Source organism: Nycticebus coucang, chromosome 6 (assembly GCF_027406575.1).
Source record: "Nycticebus coucang isolate mNycCou1 chromosome 6, mNycCou1.pri, whole genome shotgun sequence".
Lineage (NCBI taxonomy): Eukaryota > Metazoa > Chordata > Mammalia > Primates > Lorisidae > Nycticebus > Nycticebus coucang.
Window position 1 is genome coordinate 36,044,274 of NC_069785.1, and position 15,853 is coordinate 36,060,126.

General features: G+C 38.6%; 1 protein-coding gene across 2 annotated transcripts in view; it reads left to right on the forward strand.

Moving 5' to 3' along the window:
* FMN1 (formin 1) overlaps nt 1–15,853 on the forward strand; it is a 417,492-nt gene that overhangs the window by 134,442 nt on the left and 267,197 nt on the right. For both annotated transcript variants that reach the window (XM_053594041.1, XM_053594043.1), the window contains one exon: nt 7,808–7,869. In XM_053594041.1, coding sequence (XP_053450016.1) covers nt 7,808–7,869 — 62 coding nt within the window. The remainder of the gene's footprint in view (nt 1–7,807; nt 7,870–15,853) is intronic.

Consider the following 15,853-nt stretch of genomic DNA (forward strand, 5'->3'; position numbering starts at 1 on the left):
CCCCCTCCACACAAACAGTAGGTGGAAGTGGGTGATTATTTATTGAACAATATTCCGGTCTTTCACAACCACCTATAAAATGATCAAGTGAAATCAAATAAAAATCTTTTATGAAAACAAAGCCCTAATGAGTTAATTAACACTGGAGTATATGTGCTGAAAGCTTCTTAGACATTTCAAAGATGTATACCCTGAGAAGCCTTTTAGCAGGAGTGTCCAACCTGAGCCCCACAGGCCTCATGCTGATTATTTGAGAACTGTGTGGCTTATCTGTGGTGTCAGATATCATGAAACTATGCAGGGACCTTTTTTTCCCTGCTCAGCAGCTTTTATTAGTGTGTGTGTATTTAATGTGTGGCCCACGCCAACTCTTATTCTTCCAGTGTGCAGCAGAGAAGAAAAAAGGTTGAACTCCCGACTTTAATAAAAGTTGGAAATGTACGCTGTTCATTTTATACACCCCATGTTTGGTGCAATGCCTGGCTTATAGACACAAATGGAAGAGGCCATTCAACATACTGTCTTAGTCCATTTGGCTTCTCTAATAAAACACCACACACTTGGTGGAAGGTTATTTCTCACAGTTCTGGAGACTGGGAAGTCCAAGTTCAAGGTGGACACAGATTGGGTGTCTCATGAGGGCTGTCCCTGCTTCATAGAAAGATGCCTTCTCTCTCTGACCTCACACAGTGGAAGGGAGGAGACGCTTCTCTGGCATCCTTTTTATGGGGGCAATAATCCCATCATGAGGGCTTTAGACCTTCTGATGCCATCACTTCGGGGGTTAGGGTTTTAACATAGGGACTCTGGGAGGACACAGATTCTAATACTACAGCAGCAAGAGACAGCAGGCTTGGAAAATTGGACTTCCCACCCTCTTTTACTACTGGCGTTTTTATATTTCTGCCTAAGAAAATCTTAAAGGTTTTTGAACAAGGAGGGAGACTGAGAGTTATAATTTCTGAATTCATGAGATTTCTCCTAGCTGTTGTCAAGATTTTTTTTTGGTATGGAACATATATAGAACAACATAATAGGTTGATCAATTATTCACTTAACTACATGGTCTCATCCTTCCTGAAGAGGCAGGATGGACCCCTCACACCCAAAATTTGATTTAGGTGCCAGACTGATGGCCTACCTATGCATACATGTTTGCAGAATGCACACACACACACACACACACACAATGGCAGGAAGAGATTTACTCAGCCTCTTAAGTGGCTGGTCTTACCTGGTCTTATTTATTTTTTTTAGAGACAGGGTCTTGCTTCGTAGCCAAGGTAGGTCTCAAACTTTTGACTTCCAGCCCATTTTCCTGCTTCAGCTTTTTGAGTCACAGAAAGCTGGTAATTTTCACAATTCTAGGAATTTGGGGCTGTGTTTGCATCTGCTACTTAAGTAACCATTAAAACAACAATAACAAAAACAAGGAGATAAAAACTCTGAAAATGAAATAGTACAGATTCTTTGGGTATGAATGACATCACTGGCACTTGCTAGCATGTGATTGTTGGAAAGTTGTCCAACCTGACACCTCAGTTTCCTCATCTGTGAAATGGATCTTTATATCTCAATAATAGGATCTACTTTGTAACTTTGAGGTGAGAATGGCAGGAGTTAATCTTTATAAAGTGTTTAAAATCATTCCTTAGAATTAACACTCACTGTTATGTGTAGCCATATATATTAGTTAAACTCGTTTAGTAAGTGATGAAAGAGCAGCAGTGGTTACCCCGTGCCTTCTATGTTAATGAGATCATCTTTAATTCTGCTCTTAGGTATTGGAGGATACTAGCCCTGTAATGATACCTGGCAGAAAGGATGTTTTCTTACTGTGAACTGATCAAAAAGGAAAGTTTGTGTAACAAAAAGGGAAGAATGTATTTATGTTTGTTCTTTACGTGGTTTTTGTTTCTAGTCCTTATCTTAAACATTGTTATTGTTATTAAACTTTAAGCTTTTTAATTTTGTGAAGGCAAAAAAAAAAATGGAAACTTAATTAACACATGTATATGTAAAAATAAAAATAAATAAAATAAACCCCCTTTCCCCCACCTCCCACCCCTCCCAAAGAAGGGAAGGAACCAATTAGTCCAAGTACTTTACTAGAATGAACTTTATTTTTATGGAAGAAGTTCTTTCATGTTTTTTTTTTTTCCTCCAAAATGTTTAATCTTGCTAGTCAGGAGCTTTTTCCTCTTTCTGTTTTTCAAGAAATGTGTTGCTTTCTTATTCTTCAGCCTTCTTTTTGTGAGCTAACTTATTTGACTCATTAATTTTCACTGGGAGTTAATGTGAATTCAAAGGGGTCTGCCCTTTACAAACCTTGATGTTCAAAATCTCTGTTCTTCCTTTTCATACATTTGTGGAGTCCCAGATATATTGAAGACTGCATCAAGGTCTCTTTTTAACAAACACACACATCTTGGTCCTGAATTGACAGCTCTGCCTCTCCATCCTTTTCTCCAGGATTTGCCTGGGACTACTCTAAGGCATTTGCAAGCCTCACAAAGTGTTTGGGGGTGGGGAGCAGCTCCCACTCACAAGACACAATTTGGAAACCTGGAAAACACAAACTTAACCTTGACTCATGAACGGTATTCTATAACCTTTGTATTCTGTTACCATTCTCTTGTGAACCCACAAAGTGGGTGTCCATTCCATTAGCGAAGGCATTAGCTGCCTCCTCAACCAGCTGCCCAGAGATTCCATTTCATCCTTCTTGTGGGGATGGATGTGTGTTTTCTTGCCACCAGTCACACTGGGACTTTTTTTTTGTAGAGACAGAGTCTCACTTAACCGCCTTCGGTAGAGTGCTGTGATGTCACAGGACTCATAGCAACCTCTAGCTCTTGGGCTTCTGCGATTCTCCTGCCTCAGCTTCCCGAGCAGATGGGACTACTGGCGCCCGCCACAACGCCCGGCTATTTTTGGTTGCAGTTCAGCCGGGGCTGGGTTTGAACCCGCCACCTTTGGTATATGGGGCTGGCACCCTACTCACTGAGCCACAGGCGCCACCCCACACTGGGACTTTTGTCAAAAATATTTTTTTTTTTTTTTTTTTTTAATATTTGTTTAAGGAGGAGATGAATCATGCTTTCCTGGGTGTCAGCTTTGCAGTGATCTCCTTCATTGATTTGTTAACGCATTAGTCATAACTATATCTGTGACACATTTGTAGGTACTATTTGCATAAAATGAATCATTTCAAAATATTGTCTAAGTGATTTCATTTAGAACGTAGATGCTATGTGTGTATTCTCAAGGGGCATCAGTTTCACTAGAAGCTTAGTTTAGCTGGTTTGTCTTTGACTACTTTGTAGAGGCTTGGAATTGACCTGGGTTTAGATACCATCATATGGGTTAGGACTCAACATTTACACAGGACTCCAACTTACTATAATACCTTGTTTATGCTTCTTATTTTGTGACTCTGAGAAATGCTCATGCCTAAATCATCTCTGATATGTCAGAAAATGAATTTAATCAACTTTCAAAAGAAAAGCAAGTTTTTCTTTAATGTTATACATACATAAAGAAAAATTCGTAAAACATGTAGGATGAAGAATTTCTCAATGTTCATGTAACATCGCTGTGCTCAGTCGTAACTCATTCCTCTTCTCCTGGAAGCCACCGTTCTCCTGACTTTTGTTGATATAACTTTCCACTATAGTTGTGTCATTTCTATGTGCCTAGGATGAGCATGGCTGGATATGGAGGTTTGAGTATCATTATCTTTAATTTTAAAATGTCAAACATTTTCCATATTCATTGCCCACATTTCCACTCCTACTGCAAAGTGTAGGAGAGTTTTCATTGTGCCTTTTCTTCACAATGCCCAGCTTTGTCGAGATTTAAATATTCCTGGTTCTAATAAGAATGAGCACTTTTTTAACACGTTTATTATTTTTATGCTCTCTGTGTAGAGTGCTTGATAGGTTTTGCTCATTTTTCACACGGGCTCTGTTTTCCCTAGTTTTGTAGGATTTATTTATGTATTTCTACTAGGTCTTGGTTGAGGACATATTCAAGTGTGTACCTCCCCACTCTGCAGCTTGGCTTTTCCCTCTTTGTGGTGGATATTCAGAAACAAAGTTCTTAATTTTTTTTTTTTTTTTTTTTGTAGAGACAGAGTCTCACCTTATCGCCCTCGGTAGAGTGCCGTGGCGTCACACAGCTCACAGCAACCTCCAAATCCTTGGGTTTAGGCAATTCTCTTACCTCAGCCTCCCGAGTAGCTGGGACTACAGGCGCCCGCCACAACGCCCGGCTATTTTTTTGTTGCAGTTTGGCCGGGGCTGGGCTTGAACCCGCCACCCTCGGCATATGGGGCCGGCGCCCCACCCGCTGAGCCACAGGCACCGCCCAATGAAGTTCTTAATTTTAATGGAGAAATTTATCAGGGTTTTATTTTCCCCTTCCTATCTGGTGCTTTTTGAATCTTAAAAAATTCCTATCCTGAGGTTACAAAAATATTATGCCCTATTATAAAATATTTATAGTTTTGCTTTTCACAATTTAGCTCTTAATCAACTTTGAATGGATTAATATATATCATAAAGTTGGGATCCAGTTTGATGCTTTTCCAACAGAATATCCATTTCCCCCCAGACAATAGTTGTTGAAAAGATCATTCTTCGTGTAAACAGAGAGCATCAGAGATACTTCTATACCAAGAGAGCATAAATTCATGGTTTATTTCTGGGTTCTCTATCTTATGAGTCCATTTGTTGTTCCCACATCACATGTCAATATCATATCACCTTGATCATATTTTAATAATTAAAGATAATTCCTGCTAGAAAGTAGGTTGTTGTGCTTCAATCTATATATTTTTATGAGTTTCTTGGCTCTTATTGGCATTTTGCACTTCTGTAATTTCACATACAATTCAGAATGAGCTTCTTAGCTTCAAGCAAAACACCTCCTCTTGAGAAATTTTGAAAGAGTGCATAGAATTTATAAATCAGTTTTGGAAAATTTACACCTTACATTATTGAGGCTTATAAATCAAAAACACAGCTTGCTCACCTTCTGTCTTAGTAAAATATTTCAATAAAGTGTTAACTATTTTCTCATGAGGTCTTTACATATTTTTGGTCATTTTTTTCTGGTTACTTTATGTTCTTAGGACTATTGTAAATTTTTATTCTTTGAACTGCTAGTGTGAGGATTTTTATATACTTTTGTTCACATCCAGCAATTCTCAATGCACATATTAGTTCCAGGATTTTATCTGTGATTTTTCTAACTATACACAGTGAATAATACTTTTATTTTTATCTTTACAATCTATTTAGGTTTCTTTTTTGCTGTCCTCCTGTATTTGCTAGTAGCCTTAGAAAAATGGATATAAACGACAGTAACAAGGATGCTTGGTTTTGCCAAATCTGATGAGGAAAACATTTTAAAGCATACTATTTGTCGCAGATTTAAAAAAAAAAATTAACACTATACTATCTGGAATGTAATTTTTTCAGTTTTAATATATGTGTAGACGCATGTAACCACCACCATAACCAGGATAGAGAATCGTCGCACAATTCCTAAAATTTCTTTGTCTTGCCACGTTGTAGTCAAGTGCCCTTCTCCATCTCTAACCTCTGGCAACGACTGTTCTCATCTGTTCTTTCTCGCTCGGGTTTTGTCTTTTCCAGATGCTGTGTAAATGGAATTAAATAGTGGTTGACCTTCTGAAACTGATTTCTTTCATTCTGAATTCTCATTCTTTGAGATGCATTTATGTTGATGCAGTCCTTCTTATTGTCAAGTAGTATTCCATTCTAGGGACATACAACAGTTTGTTTATATATTTGCCCATTGAATTAAGCCTGTGTTCTGGCTCTGAAAATTATTCTGCTTCTTTGGACAAGCTATTCAACTTCTCTCTGCATCAATTTCTTTATCTTTAATGGTGAAAGTCATGGTACCAATGTCATAGGGTTATTGTGGGAATGAAATGAGTTTATGTATATGAAACACTTTGAATAATGCTTTCCGTGGTCAATAAATGCAGTCCATTATTATTATCGCCAATATTGGCACACATTTTTTTGGGGGTGGGAAGAAGAGTCTTATTCTGTCATGCTGCTGAAGTAGTATGGCCTTGGCCTTGCTCACAGCAGCCTCAAATTCCTGGGCTCAAGCAATTTTGCTGCCTCAGCCCCCTAAGTAGCTGGGACTACAAGCACTTGCCACAACTCACAGCTAATTTTTCTATTTTTGGTAGAAATGGAGTCTCGTTCTTGCTCAGGCCAGTGCCTCCCAGAGTGCTAAGTTTACAAGCAATGAGGCATTATGCTTGTCCTTATTACAGACCCTGAAGTAGGAAAGGACTTGACAAGTTCAGGGTAGAGCAAAGCAGCTAGTGGGCCTGGAGCATAATGAGCAAGGGCAGGGAGTAGTAGGAAATGACAGAGGGGAGCATGTAAGAGCCAGGTCAAAAGGGCCCTGTGGCCTGCAGCAGGGAGTTGTGACTTAACTCCAGTGCTGTGGGAAGCCAGGGATGACACACAATCTGGCTCATGTCTTTAACAGTTCACTCAGGCTGCCGTGAGGAGGATTAGTTATGGTGGTGGTAAGAGTGAAGTCAAGTGACCCTACTAGAAGGATCTTGCAATAGTCTAGGGGAAAGATGGTAGAGGCTTGAATGACAGTGGTGTGGGCAGAGACGGTAACTAGTGATTTAATTCAAGGTATGTTTGGATGTAGAACCCACAAAACTTGCTGAGAGATTCACAGGGATGCCTTGCAAGAGTAGCGATATGTGTAGTCATTATTACCAACAGCAACAATCATGTCCCGGGATGGCTTTGGCAAAGATTTCCCTCGTCTATTTCTTGAATTGAAACCTCAACTTTCACGCCTAATTTATGAAGAGCACTTGGAGAAATAGCCTTTCACCCATTTTTAAATTAGGTCAAATTGATTTCTTCCTTACTCATACTCTTGACCCCAAATACGTTTGTAAAAAAGCTGGCTTATCTCACAAAAATGTGCACTCAGCAGCATTTCGCTTTGTGGTCCTCTGCGACATGTGCAGTTCTGTGACCCCACATGCTTGCAGTTTTGCTGGAAGTAAAGTTGTCTTGGCTGCTTCACGATTAGCCAGTGGAATGGTAGTTTTAGTGGTTGGCTGGAGTTCCTGTGTACACTTGGGACTTACTGTTGGAGTAAACATTATTAGACTGAGATTAAAATTGGACCAGAAATTTATTTTTGTCCTCCTTTCAGCCTCAATTCACCCGAGACTCTTTCATCCAAATAACAAATAGTCCTGACTTTCTAAGGTGATCTGAAGATTAAAATCAGCCCTGGGTGATTACTTAGCCTTGCATTCAAATGGAGATTTTTTTTTTTTTTTGAAACAGTTAAAAATAGAGTTGTCAGATCTCACATAGAAAGTTTTCTTTTATTTCTTCCCCTATCTGCTCTTAACACATCTGTATTTGTTCTCTGTGGGGCCTTCCAGCTCCTCCTTGAAGACAAACACCTGACCCAGTCTTTATCTGGAACACACTCATCATGCTTTTTGTTTGTTTTGCTTTAACTCTATCCTCTCTGCTTAATTTAGGGCTTTCCATAATTCAGAATTTGCTAAAAGAAAGGACTCTCCCTTTTATCTTGAACTATTTGTCCTATGTTGCTCTAATTTTTGATATCTCTTCTTAGGTTAACATCAAATCATGGCATTTATTTACTGAATCTATTTGGAGGAGGGCCTCTGGGATGGAGGAGATGCTCACTTGAATTTTGTGCCTAATTTTGTGCATCTTTGTAATTGGCTTCCTTTGTGGTCTTACAGAATACCAAGCTGCTATTTTACACTTGAAGAGGGAGCACAAAGAAGAAATCGAAAACCTGCAGGTACGTCTTTAAGTCAATTGAACTGGTTCTATGAGATGGATATTTAGTTTTCTTATGTGCTAAAGCAGCTGTCCCCAGCCTTTGTGGCACCAGAGATAGGTTTCATGGAAGACAGTGTTTCCACAGACCTGGGTGGAGGAGGCAACATGGTGTCTGTGGGGGGTCTGGTTCCAGGCCGCTTCAAGCACTTTACATTTATTGTGAATTTTATTTCTATTATTATTATATTGTACTACATAATGAAATAATTGTACTTTGTACAACTCACCATACATAATACAGAATTGATTGGATGCCCTAAGCTTGTTTTCCTACAACTGGATGTCTCATCCTGGATCTGCAGCTGCTCCCCAGTGCCAGCATCTCCACCTCAGCTCCATGTCCGATCACCGGGCACTGGATTCTCATAAGGAGCACAGGGCTCTGCACGCACAGCTCATGATCCTGTGAGAACCCCATGCCACAGGTGATCGGACAGGAGGCAGCACTCAGGTGCTGATGTGAGCATTGGGGAGCAGCTATAAATACAGATGGAGCTTCCCTTGTTTGTCCCCTGCTGACCTCCTTTCATGGCCAGGTCGGCCATAGCCAGGTAGGCCATGGACTGGTTCCCATCCACAGTCTGGTTGTTGAGGGACCACAGTGCTAAAGCAGATATTCCTCTTGTGTTGTTTAACTAACTAGACAGCATTCACAGCTAACACCTGGCATTGGACACCAAATTTGTCCTGGGGTTAAAAGCTTTGGATTTTGCTTTTCATAGAATTTTTTTAAAAATTAGGAATGCATTTGATTGGACTTAAAAATGATTGTTGTCTTTTCTTTCTTTCTTTTTTTTTTGGTTCGGGATTCATTGAGGGTACAAAGAAATTAGGTTATGCTGATTGTGATTGTCTTATTTTTAAATCAGGAAGGAAGATAGAGTATTCAGACTTTCACTGTTTACATGAAATATTTAAAAAATTATTTTTCCTGTGCACGGTATAGGTTATTTTATGTCTGTATATTCTTAGCACATCTCTGCAGCATGACATTATGTAGATTAAGGCACTTAAGGAAGGGGCCCTCATAGAGGAATAGTTGTGCTGAGACATTCCATATCCTTAGAGGCTCCTGTGAAGTAGCCAACTTGATCCTCCTTGGTGAAACCCAGAATGACTAAAGGAGCATTTCCCTTGTCCTGTCGTTTATTGTCTTTCCCTGTGTTTGGGTCTGCCTGAGTGGCTGAAGCAGGAGTTTTAGAATATTAACTTCAATTAACTATATGTTAAAAGAGGCACTGGATGTTGTTTATTGATATCTGGTGTAACTCCATACTTCAAGAGACTAATAGCAAAATCAAAATAAAACTTATTGTTTATTTAATGCTAACTCATTGCTTGGTAATTTGATGAGTTGATTTGATGGGGGTCAAATTTCTTTCCTTTTTGATTTATTTTTCATTGACAAATAGAAATTACATGTATTTTTACCCTGTTTCCCCGAAAATAAGACATCCTCCGAAAATAAGACCTATCTTTCAGGGAAAGATAAGATGTCCCCTGAAAATAAGACCTAGTGCATCTTTGGGAGCACACCTTAAAATAAGACACTGTCTTATTTTTGGGGAAACAGGGTAGTATATAAAATTTTCTGAAATATATATACATTATAGAGTAACTAAATCAAGCTAATTAACATATGCATTACCTCGCATTTATTTCTGGTGAGAACACTTAAATCTACTCTAGCAACTTTTGAGCATACAATACATTGTTATTAACTATATCATCTTGTACAGTAGATCATCTTGAACTTATTTCTCACGTGTAACTGAAATCTTGTGTCCTTTGACCAACATCTCCCTAATCTTGGCCCACCTTCCACTCCCTTAAGCCCTGGTAACCACCATTTTACTTCACATCTTTGAATTTGACTTTGAACTCTGCATATAAGTGAGATTGCGCAGTATTTGTCTTTTTATGCCTGGCTTATTTTGTTTAACACAATATCCTCCCAGTTCATCCTGAAAATGACAGGATTTTCTTTTTGTAAGGCTGAATAGTGTACTATTGTGTATATAGACCACATTTCTTTATTCATCCATCGATGGACACTTACCTTGCTTCTATAGCTCAGCTTTTGTGAATAATGTAATGTAATGAACACGAGAGTGCAGGTATTTCTATGTAGTACACACTGATTTCATTTCCTTGAGATATATGCCTAGAAGTGAGATTGCTGGATCATCTAGTAGTTCTATTTTTAAACGTCTGAGGAACAACCATACTGTTTTCCATGCTGGCTGTATGTACTAGTTTATGTTCCCACCAGCAGTGTGCAAAGCTTCACTTTTCTACACGTCCTCATCAGCACTTACTCTTTTTCTTCATTTTTGGCAATAGCCTTTCAGGTGTGAAGTGATATTGCATTGTGGTTTTAATTGAATTTGTCTGATGCTTAGTGATGTTGAACATTCTTTTATGTATGTGGCCATTTGAATGTATTCATTTGAGAAATATTTATTTAGGTTCTTTGCTTGTGTTTAAATCAGGTCCTTTGTTTCTTGCTATTAAGTTGTTTGAGTTCTTTTTTTTCTTTTTATTAAACCATAGCTGTGTACATTAGTATGATCGTGGGGCACCATACACTTGGTTCATAGATCGTTTGACACATTTTCATCACATTAGTTAACATAGCTTTTGTAGCATTTTCTTAGTTATTTTGCTAAGACCTTTACATTCCACATTTACTAGGATTCACATATACCCCTGTAAGATGCACCGCAGGTGTAATCCCATTAATCCCCATCCTTCCCCCTCCCTCCCCTCCCTTTCCCCCTTCTCCCTATTCTTAGGTTATAACTGGGATATAGCTTTCATGTGAAGGTCCTACATTAGTTTCATAATAAGGGTACTTTTCTTTATGTATTAAGCATATTAACCCCTTACCAGATGTGTGAAAATAGTCTTCTCTTCAATATGTGACATTGTGCTTTAAAAGTAATTGAGACCATGTGTTGGATTATATATGAAGTCAATTGAAAGTAACAAGAAATTATTAGATAAGTAGTGTGGTGTCTGAATTCAGGCCATACCCATCCAGCCAGGATTAAGTAGTTCAAAAGAGGGAATGAATCCATTTCACAAAGAATAAAAGTGGAAAATTACCTCTGTCTCTTAGGGGAAAAAGAAAGGTAGAGGCCCTTATCTCCTTTTATGCAAAATGTCCTACAGAGACCTCTCTTTCTTTTTCTTTGTTCTCCTATGAGATAGATACCCAGCTGTCTCAGAGGCACTGAAATTGATGAGGGATAATTTATGAAACAGCTTGTTAAAGACTGTAGGTCAGTATAGAAGTAATCGTATAATATAAGCAGAAGTTTTATTAATAGCCAAGTTGTAAGAGTTAACAGTAGCTTTCCCCAAGTTGCAGACCAGCCCTGTGAGGGCTTTGACAACTAAATAATATTGACAATTAACAGTAGATGCTTATAATTTTCAAGTTCATACGATGTGCTAGACTTTGTTCTAACTAAGCACATTGCTTATATTGTTTTGTACTGTAAAAGTCCTATGATCTTACCTCTCAAACTAAGAAAAGGCTGGAGATGGGAAAGGAAGTAATAAATGGAAGGGAAAAATAGTGGATTGTAATCATGAGCTCCACTTAAAATAAGGGTTAGACTTGGGTTTGGTTAGCAGTAGTAAAGTTTTACAATGTTCCTAATTATACCTTAGTTTTCAAAGTATCTCTAAAAAGAATTCTCTGCTCTTTTGATATTATTAGTACTTAAAAAGTTTTTGTCCATATTTATGATTTATACTTACTGCCACCAGGTTGGTACACCCAATTTACACACTTAATTGTAGCTTAAAGTATCCTAGCAGTCATAGATAGACAACCCTCAGTTGGCCTCTGATCTGACCTGGAGAAGCATTTTGTTTGGTAAATACAGCATTTTAAAGATTGCCCTAGGAATAAATATTTCAAAATATGGAGATTTTAATATAAAAACCCGGATTTCTAGCTGATTCTAAACAACTGGAAAATCTAGCAACAGTGGGCCTCCTTTCTTGTGTGCCTTCCTCCTGCTGGGGAAATAGCAGGTGTCTCCTTCAACTAGGACATGTGCTGTCCATTCTTCTACTGTACCCTCTGGGCCAGCGATGCTTTAATTAACCCCTGTTCTCTAGGGGATATTCCAAATAAAATGAAACAACTACTTTGGCAGTAAAACCAACCAGTCAGAATAGACACCGTTCATAAAACAAACAAAACCCCTGTCCTGGTGGGGGTGTGTCATTCACTCTCTGAATGCCATTTCTACCATTGCCTGTTAGATTCTCTTTTCCACTTCTTCAACACGCCTTTCTGGAAGGAAAATTTTATGTTTACAGTACACAAGAAAAGTGATTCATTCTGTCACCAGACACAAGATTTGATACACATCACATTTAGTGTTTTTGGAGTGTGTTCACAGAATTTAAAGAAATGGTATAATGATTCACTGAGCAAATTACCCGAATTCAACTTTCTGTTCTGTTTTTGCCCATGTATTTGTAGGGAAGTCGCTTGTTTAGTTTCTCCTACCATCAAAATGCAAAACCTACCATCTAATATACTTCGGATGGTTGACTCTTTTACCCTGTAGTCCCTTATAGTTCAAGAGCAAAGATTTACTGATGACTGAAATGAATCAATTCCTGGCACCTTACGTTCGTATGCCTTTACACCAACTCAAAACACTAGACTGACCTTTTTAGTCAAATCTCCAGTGGGAGTGGGGAAAGGTCAGGTGCTCCCCACAACTTTACTATTTTTTATATTGTTTATAATGTACCCACAACAGAATCTTTTTAGTTTTGTCTAAGTGTGACTTTCATTGAGCAAACTCTGCCTTGAGAGTTTGTGGTCACACTGTATATTGTCTGCCTTCATTTTCCAATTTTGGATAAGTCTGTCACTAAATTCATTTTTTAAAAGGCAGTACTTTACTTTTACACGTTCTCCCTTGTTTCACAAACTGTTGCTTGTTGTAGCCATTGCACACCAAGGCTGTGACTATTGGGTAGAAATAGTTCATACCTGCTTTCCTAGGGCATATGATGAAACAAAATTCCCACAGCAAAATTAAAAAGAGTTCCTTCCCTGAGATTGCCTAGGAGCCTAGGAGCAAGGATTTGAAAAATCCCCCTCACAGCTATTTTGCAGATTGTTTCTCTGTACAGCTGATCTTTTCCCTTATGGTGGTGTGAGAATCGGGTATGATGTTATTTTATGCATGAGGACAACGTGAAGGAACTTGGATTTTTGAAGTCAGAACTCAGTTCAGTTCCTTGCACTGTGACCTTGAGATAGTAATCAACTTCTCTGGGACTTAGTTCTCTCAATTTCTGCAACTGCACAGTAATAATAACTATACTGCTGGTGATGATAGTTCCCTTCCTGGGTTGTTCCATATGATGTACACTCTATGGTGCTAGTTACATAGTACACACTCAAGTGCGTTATTTCTCATTCCTTCTTTCCCGTGCAACTCTACTTGAGTTTAGAGTGGCCCTGTTCTTTTTCAGTTGAGGACTTCTTTGGGACATTTGACTTATTCTTCGAGGGTGATCCATGGTCTTCCAGGCATTCTTCTGCCTTTGTATTCTATATCAGAATGGTCTTTCCCAAAGATCATTCCACTGAGAAATGTTCCTATGAAATATACTTTGACAAAAAGTCTTTATGGTCAAATAAGTTTGATAAGTGTCTTGTATTATTCCCATTTGGGCTTTACCATGTACAGATAAGAACAGTAACAGAAAATTGTGTCACTTGTTTCCTACACAATCCTTTTCTCCAAAGAAACTCATGGTTTTGAATACTACTCTACATTGATCCCTATTATTTTTACCTTCTCAATGTATAATTCACTCCCTGAGTTCAAGTTAAATTCCTTGAGTGGTTTCACTACCCTTTTCATGTCATTAAGGATCTGCTTATTAACCTACTGATTGTAGGCACCTTGTAGGAAGAAATTATTTTGTTTTTCTCTGTGTCTTGTATAGTACCTGGCAAAGTTCTTCGCACCTAGAAGATACACAAATATCTCTTATATAACAACCTATGACTGAAAAATAATAGTACCTAACTTTTATCTAGTTCCTAATTCATGCCAAACTCTGTTGTAGACATTTAGCATTAGTATTATAAAGAGTATATGCAGAAATATAAGCAAAGTAATAAATTGGCTCCCATTTTCTAGATACTAGAACACAAGGCTATCATAGAATGTAACTTGTTAGAAGTTCTGTACTAATAAGTGAGAGTACCTGAATTTGGTCTGTCTTTGGAATGCTTATACCATAAACATTCATGAAAAGAACACCAGATTTTGCATTAGAGGATCTGATTTTTGTCTCACATTTGGCACTGTTAGCAAAATGAACTTGAACCAATGTTCAGTTTTCTAATTTCTAAAATGATTAGGCCCTATAATCAATAATGGCTCCTTTGAATTTTACAATTATCCCTTTTATATGAAAAAAAGTGGGCTTGGCACCCGTCGCAGTGATTACAGCGCCAGCCACATACACCGAGGATGGGGGGTTCAAACCCAGCCTGGGCCAGCTAAACAATGACAACTGCAACAAAAAATAGCTATCTTGTGGCTGGTTCCTGTAGCTACTTGGGAAGCTGAGGCAAGAGAATCGCTTAAGCCCAAGAGTTTGAGGTTGCTGTGAGCTGTGATGCCACAGCACTGTACTGGGGGCGACATGGTGAGACTCTGTCTCAAAAAAAGAAAAATGATTTATCCACCACACTACGCTTTTAGTTTCAGATATATCTAACTCGGAATTTCTAAATTCCTATTATTTAACGCCTTCCCTTTTTAAAAAATTGTTATTTGCTCCTTTTATTTACTTCTAGAGGTTTTCATTTCTAATCAGTGGGTCTCTTCTTGATATGCTTACCTCTGTAGAACGTTTTCAGGTTTTCAGTCAACTCTGAATGACTCTGAACTCTCTTGCCTTCTAGCATCTTTTTAGATGTGTCACTCTGGGAAGGGATGCTGTCCTTAGAATGGTCAATGAAACCCCTGTGGGCAGGCCAGTTCTTCATGACAAAGAAGGATGAGTGGTGGGTGGATAGGTAGATCCTACGTATCTATTTTCTCAATTTTGGTAGGTGAAGGGGAAAAAACAGTGCATCCTTTCTTTGGCTTAAGAGGAGCTGAACAGTATTTTGGCTTTGACCCCCACTTGAAGCAGTTTTGAAACTAGGTGCGTGGAAAGGACAGATCATTTCCTCTGTTTGTATCTAACGTTCTTGGAGTTGTGGGATACAAGAGAAAGAACTGGCCAACGGTGATGTTTCCTTTATGGGAAACTTTCATTTACCACATTCATCACACGCGTGCTTCCTAACTGAGGGGAGCTGCACCACCTGGTGGCCTCTGGCAGGCCCCTGCTCCTTGTGCAGTCACGTTTCTAGTGTCGTGACACCTACTGCAGAATGATCTAGGGATGATGCCAAACTGGAAATTGACTCATGTCCCCAGGAGAACCAAATGGTATTTTGGCCTCCGTTAAGGGAAGCTCCTAGATTTCCTCACCTCCCTACCTCTAACCCATCCCGCTGATCCATTTCTAATAGTTCACATATTGCTGTGGAGACAACATTTGAGCTGATATAGTTAAGTTTATAAAGACATAAATTCTGAGTCTTTTCCATTTTTTCTTAATGTTCTTTATCAACACAATACATTTAAATCTCTTGATTCCCAGAAAATACGATGAGGACAAGGGAGTAATTTGTAAGCCAATAAACAAAAACTTGCACACATATGAAACATCAGGATTTCATAAAACCCTCATGGTATTCCCCTTAGTGCCGATATTCGTATAATTCATTACTGAGATGAAAAAAGATGTTGGAGAAATATTTCAGTTCATCATTTCATTGCATGTATACAGTGTTATGAGCTTAATAGATTTCCTGATGCTTCACTGTTGTT